Source organism: Sinocyclocheilus rhinocerous, unplaced genomic scaffold (genome assembly GCF_001515625.1).
Source record: "Sinocyclocheilus rhinocerous isolate Xijiao unplaced genomic scaffold, SAMN03320098_v1.1 scaffold792, whole genome shotgun sequence".
NCBI lineage: Eukaryota > Metazoa > Chordata > Actinopteri > Cypriniformes > Cyprinidae > Sinocyclocheilus > Sinocyclocheilus rhinocerous.
In genome coordinates, this window is record NW_015626872.1 from 93079 (window position 1) to 99673 (window position 6595).

At 36.1% G+C, this 6595-nt stretch overlaps 2 protein-coding genes across 3 annotated transcripts in view; one reads left to right on the forward strand and one right to left on the reverse strand.

Moving 5' to 3' along the window:
• LOC107719547 (mitogen-activated protein kinase 7-like) overlaps positions 1–2067 on the reverse strand; it is an 11855-nt gene extending 9788 nt beyond the window's left edge. Inside the window, exons 1-2 of one of the 2 annotated variants that reach the window (XM_016526991.1) lie at positions 1962–2067; positions 1033–1328 (exon numbers count right to left, since the gene is read on the reverse strand). In XM_016526991.1, the coding sequence (XP_016382477.1) occupies positions 1033–1327 (295 nt within the window). In that variant the 5' untranslated portion in view covers position 1328; positions 1962–2067. Of the gene's footprint in view, positions 1–1032; positions 1329–1723; positions 1790–1961 lie in introns of those variants that run through there. The other variant, XM_016526982.1, reaches the window with a different exon arrangement.
• A 1220-nt stretch (positions 2068–3287) lies between these two features.
• Positions 3288–5325, forward strand: LOC107719575 (vitamin K epoxide reductase complex subunit 1-like). Its single transcript, XM_016527033.1, has 3 exons — positions 3288–3668; positions 4543–4652; positions 4756–5325. Exons 1-3 carry the CDS (start codon positions 3478–3480, stop codon positions 4971–4973), a joined length of 519 nt encoding a protein of 172 aa, XP_016382519.1. The 5' UTR covers positions 3288–3477; the 3' UTR covers positions 4974–5325.
• The last annotated feature ends 1270 nt before the right edge of the window (positions 5326–6595 follow it).

The window sequence follows — 6595 nt, forward strand, 5'->3', positions numbered from 1 at the left end:
TGTTGTGGGGTCTTTTGTGACTTCTTGGATGAGTCGTCGCTGTGCTCTTGGGGTAATTTTGGTTGGCCGGCCACTCCTGGGAAGGTTCTCCACTGTTCCATGTTTTTGCCATTTGTGAATAATGGCTCTCACTGTGGTTCGCTGGAGTCCCAATGCTTTAGAAATGGCTTTATAACCTTTTCTGACTGATAGATCTCAATTACTTTCTTTTTCATTTGTTTCTGAATTTCTTTGGATCTCGGCATGATGTCTAGCTTTTGAGGATCTTTTGGTCTACTTCACTTTGTCAGGCAGGTCCTATTTAAGAGATTTCTTGATTGCGAACAGGTGTGGCAGTAATCAGGCCTGGGTGTGGCTAGAGAAATTGAACTCAGGTGTGATAAACCACAGTTTTAACAGGGGGGGCAAACACTTCTTCACAGGGTCATGTAGTTTTGGATTTTGTTTTCCCTTAATAATAAAAACCTTCATTTAAAAACTGCATGTTGTGTTTACTTGTGTTATCTTTGACTAATATTTAAATTTGTTTGATGATCTGAAACATTAAAGTGTGACAAACATGCAAAAAAAAAAAAGAAATCAGGAAGGGGGCCAACACTTTTTCACACCACTGTACATGCAAGTCAGGGAACATGATTGTGTTCATTTTCTTAATGATTTTTTAATCCCCTTAAATTAACAGGCTAAATTCACAGCCCCAGTTACAATACATTATCTTAAAAATATACCAATTGCATATAAAATCAGTATACAAAATATACTTATTGCATGTTAGTAAACAAATGAATAATAATGAACAAGAAGACATTTAGTTTGATATTTATAATCTTATAATTATTATTTATTTTAATATGATCAATATCATTTTATAATAACAATAATAATTATTACTATACATTAATAATGTCGTAATAATAGTATATTAATAATTATGTAATAAATAGTAATTAATAAATTAATAATAATGAATTCTGACATCAAAGATTTAGTCTAATTATTTTAAGTCATTGAAATGCATCTTGGCACCCTCACCATTGTCTCGTCTCCGGGCCGATGAGACCACACCATAAGCACCTGTACCAATGGTCTCAATAATGTCATATTCTTCCCCAACTTCAAACTTCACATCCAGGGAGTGGGCTTTAAGCAGAGCCAAGTTCTTATCAGCGACAGTATTTGCATCTGTTACAATGGATGTGTCATCATTAGGCTGAGAGGAACCTTCTGTAACGCCTCTGTGATGGTTCTTGTCAGTGTTGCCCTCGGAGGCTTTTCGGGCCGGCACTGCTTGGGTGTCATTTGTCTCGTCCCTCTCATTGGTTGACATTCTGAAAGAAAACATTCAGAAAACGGTTAAAGATTTTAGATTTTACTTTCTGTTCAGCTTATTATAATGGCCCCTCTAAACTTCTCTTGGACATGCCAGACAGTTAATGCACAGTCTAACTAATCTTTCCTATTAATCGGTAACAGAAAAGACAATAATTTACAGTATTTCAAAAACAGCACCACTTTCACGTAACACACACACACTCATACATACATACATACATACAAACATACATACACACACACACACACACGTTTACAGTTTGTTTGAAATAACAATACAAATAATGCAAATATAAAACAAGCATTTATGTATTTATCGTTTCAAGAAATATTATTATGCGAGGTGCACACAGCTGCGAGTAGCTTATAACCGAAACCATAAAATTATTACAGAAGCATACATCATATCTGTAATTGCTCGTAATGGGACAACATACTACAGGTCCAGCAGGGCGTAGCTGTCGTTTGTGAGCAATTAATCCTGCTTAACGTTACATGCCGCAGGGGCGTGAGAGCCTATACTGGCCCAAAAGAGCTTTAACAACAATACGTTCACTCTTTCTTTCTTTTCATATTAGAACACAGACCAAAAAAAGCTAATATTGTGTAATGAAAGCGGTCATAATTACCTGTTAATATATGGAAGCAGTGGAAATTCTGAGCGGGTCTTTCAAAGCATGTCTATTCTTTGCTATCACGAAGCACCGTTTTACTTCCTTGTGTTCTTCCGTGTTGTGTTTGAATGGCAGCAAAGCAACCAATCGGCTCTATGATCGCAAGATGATCAACCAATGAGATTCGACGACATTGCTCAAGGGGCGGGCTCCTTTGAAGCGTAAAATAGGGTCATTCTTTGGGCGGCGTCGAGTGTAAATAAGAAAGACGCGCACATGCTATAACATGTCATACTCTATATAATAATTTATAAACACAACAATATGGAGGTCCAAACCTGTAGGAACAACAACAACAACAATAATAATAATATGAAAACAAATAAAGTACTAAATTTGGTGCTGAATTAATTTTTATATTACTTCATTTATTTATTATTTAAATATGGGATATAAATAAATAAATAATGCATGCATGTTTGGCTTCCATACAACAAAAAATTCGCTTACTAATTTGAACACGTGGAATAAATCATCCAAACCGTCACACTGTATGTTTTAAAACGTTCATACATTTATATGTATGCAATCGGGGCCAGTGTTTATATTGTCAGTCCTATTTTTCTAACCGTCTGCTTCCCGACCATCTGCACCGTCCAATCAAAATGCTCACGTCCATACAAACAGAAAAAAAGAGTAGAATGCTAATTAGCGAAACAACAGTATAAATTGCGCGAGATTTAAATATTTACTTTTATTTTCAATTTGCTCTTAAAGTCGGAGTTTCCTCAGTAATAGTTTTCTCAGCGTTGATCAAGTACACCAATGCCAGTGCTTACAGTATTAGAGTGCTGTTGTAGATTTAGGTACCAATCCTTGCACCTAACAGACGAAAACGATTACATTTTATCGTATTAGTGCTAAAATGTGTCCTGAGACGCGAATGCGGCTCATCAGTGGGACTTTCTGAGCCTCCAGGCGCCACCTGCAGGACAAAAGCGCATCATCCCATAGGAAACCGTTATTAGCCAGTAACATCGCTCGTGCCACGCGTTTCAGTCCTGTGGTCTAGTGATGGGAAGTTCGGTTCTTTTCCGCGAACCGGTTCTTTCGGACAGTTCGATTCAATAAACCGGTTGAAAAAACCGGTTCACCGGTTCTTTTACGCTCGACGTAATGACGTCATTGGCGATGACGTAATGGCGTCAAGTCTATCGCGGGCTTAACACATTCAAATATAAAGTCAGTAATCATAACATCAGTCAATTAAAACATCATTATAATCTGATACCCGGTTAAATTGAACGATTCGTTCGCGAACCGGTCATCACTACTGTGGTCCAATCACAGCTCTTCTCTCAGACTTTTCCACGTTGCAATATATTCAAGGTGGGAGCCTGGCAAATTCGAGCATATTCTACAATTACAAATTGCACTTAAGAGTAGCAAGTTTTTAGTCTGCAAGTATAGCCTACAAAACAGGCTTTTGTAAATTACGTAATTTGTCAGAACATTTAACACTGTGACTGCAATGTCCTCGAGCCATTCCTCTACAGGAGTTCCTAAATGGGAACATCGCGTCCGCTTCGTCCTGTGTTTTCTGGGTTTAGTTCTGTCGGTTTACGCGTTACATGTCGAGCTGTCCCGGGAGAACGATCCGGAATATCGCGCGATGTGCGACCTGGGCCATTCCGTGAGCTGCTCTAAAGTCTTCACATCCAGGTAATGCGTTCAGTTCAGTCCAGCCAGTTTTCATGCGCTGATATCACAGTATTTTAAGGCAAGACACCGCGGGTGAATAGGGTAAAAATGTAATATGTAGGCTAACTAATGTAACTAATTAACTGATGTAGCCTAACTGGCTTACTTCCCCAGCTAACTGATTACATTAGGATTTTTTTCAAGTTTTCTGAATTGTGTAAATATGCAAAGTATGCATTATCTTATTAAATATGCAGTAATGTATGTAATATGTATGTAAAATGTAGTATACACCTTTCAGTTCAGTCCAGCCAGTTTTCATGCGCTGATATCAGACAGTATTTTAAGGCAAGACACCGCAGGTGAATAGGGTAAAAATTTAATATGTAGGCTAACTAATGTAACTAATTAACTGATGTAGCCTAACTGGCTTACTTCCCCAGCTAACTGATTACATTAGGATTTTTTTCAAGTTTTCTGAATTGTGTAAATATGCAAAGTATGCATTATCTTATTAAATATGCAGTAATGTATGTAATATGTATGTAAAATGTAGTATACACCTTTAGAATATAGATAGGAATAAAACGGTCAAGCTTGCTACTAAAGTAGAGATTTCTGGCTCAGTGCAGGAGGAAAAAAACTCATTTTCTGAAAACAGTAAATAAAACTGTTGCAATAAAAGAAACACTTAAGCATGTATTTTGAATGTTTCATCATTTCCATTAGTCAGTAAATCTCACAATTGACTAGTGCATGAAAAAACAGTAGTGTTGTGCGCCATAGTCTTTGCTAATAAGTTTAGTCTTATATGCAACCTGCAAACAGTGAATATTTGCCTGCAAAAAACATCCATTATCAACTGATGGATTGGTGGGACTTTGCTCTTTCTCAGATGGGGACGTGGATTTGGGCTCGTCCAGATCTTTACTTCTAAAGACAGCCTGTTAAACCAGCCAAACAGTGTATTGGGAATAATTTTCTATGCATTGCAACTGGGTTTAGGTAAGTGCTGTTAGGCCACTAATGGTTTGTACTGGGACCCCAAAAGCTATTTCACCAATAATATAAAACCAAGTGTCATCTGCAAACACATTTTAATCAACAGGCCAGCTGGTGTCCAGTAGAGCAGCGTTCTTCCTTGTCATGTCTTCTTGGGTGTCAGTGGCTGGATCTGTATATCTGGCTGTTATTCTGGCATTCGTCTTGGGTGATTTCTGCGTGGTCTGTGTCTCAACCTACATCATAAACTTTGCTCTCCTCTACACAAACCTAAAGAGAAGGACGGGACTGGAGGGACGTCTGAAGAGAGGGAAGAGCGAATGACACGGGGACATCTGGGATTAAGCTGCCTCTAACTTCTGGGGGAAAAGAGAGGAACATGCATAAAATAATTGTTTATTACTGAAAATCCTGGCACTTTGCAGACTGGTCTTAGTAAAAAGAAAAATACTAACAATAATCTGGACTTCACATGTTCATAGACACAAATAGGGGAGGAAGCCTCAGTTTTATTTATAATCTATTTCAGAATAATGAAAAACAACAACAACAACATGTTCATGGAAGTGATGATACAGTTATCAGAAAGTGTATGATGCTCATCCTGTGTTTTGCGTCCAGGTCAGATTTTTACATGTACAAGTAGGCTAATGTGAGACTCTATGTGATCAATAAAGTCAGATTTTCCATTAAATCCTGTTTTGATTATGTGCTCATGTCAAGTGTATGAACATTTAAATATATAATGTTGCCCTAATGCTGTTGCTGCTGCTGCTTACAGAGATACAGATACTATATGTATACATTTCAACATCAGGGCCACTTTGAGACCAAAAAAAGAAATAAATAAAAATAGAATATATAAATAAATATTATGATAAAATAAAAAGTAATAAATACTAGAATAAAAAAATAAGTACTAATAAAAATATATTATTATTATATTATAATTTTATATTTAATACAATTATAATATAATAAATTATAATATAATAATAAAAATGTAAATAAATGGTTTATTTGTTTGTTCTGTAGTATATAATGAGATGTATGCATGTGAATTTGTTTATAATCTATACACAACCCCGCTCTCTCTCTCTCTCTACATATATATATTGATTTCGGATGATAATGCAACAGCCATGCAAAAAACACAACACACCTCACTTTTTCTTCTTTTTGTTTAAACTGCTTAAGGGGTAACCTAAATTATTGTAAAATAATCCTAAATATTCTAAGATACTCTTAAAAATGATACTTCTTAATTACTTAATCCAGATTACATGTAATCAGTTATGTATCGTCTTGTCACGTGTGGGCCGTTCTACAGCGTTCATCTGAACTGTGTTGATGTAGCGCAATAGTATCCAGCTGCAGACCCGCAGCACAAGCGGCCACAGAACCGGAAGTGAGGGGCGGAGCTTACGCTTTTAACAGAGTAGCGCCACCTTACGGTTTTTAAGGGGTGATTTGCTTTTATTACACACGATACGTCTTACTTTATGTATGTATGCATTTTATAATGACATATTAAGCATTTTATAAACATTAATCTTGTGTAATTTAGTTGTAGGCCTATACAGTTATTCGTTTCATTGTATTATGCGAGTTATTTCCTGTTTGTGATATTAAAAATAATGTTTGAAACTTCTGGGCATTTTATCTGAAATATACTTTAATCACAAGATTCAAAATAAATGTTTACTCCAAAGTCAAGAACACGTGCATCATACATTTTTCTATATGAAAACTAAAACATTTCAATAAAAGACACACACACACACACACACAGAAACAGCATCATAATTTTAAAAGTAACAATCAAAATGTACACAATAATTAAACTGAAGTTTATAAAATGAACAATTCACTATTAAGCCCATTTTACATTTAAAATCCTGCATGAAAACTTACAAAATGAACAATTCACTCTTGGGCACATTTTG

Coding starts and splice junctions, on each gene's coding strand:
- LOC107719575 (XM_016527033.1), top strand. CDS start 3,478: ATGTCCTCGAGCCATTCCTCTACAGGAGTTCCTAAATGGGAACATCGC. Junction 3,669..4,542: donor TCTAAAGTCTTCACATCCAG/GTAATGCGTTCA, acceptor GCTCTTTCTCAG/ATGGGGACGTGGATTTGGGC. Junction 4,653..4,755: donor TGCATTGCAACTGGGTTTAG/GTAAGTGCTGTT, acceptor TTTAATCAACAG/GCCAGCTGGTGTCCAGTAGA.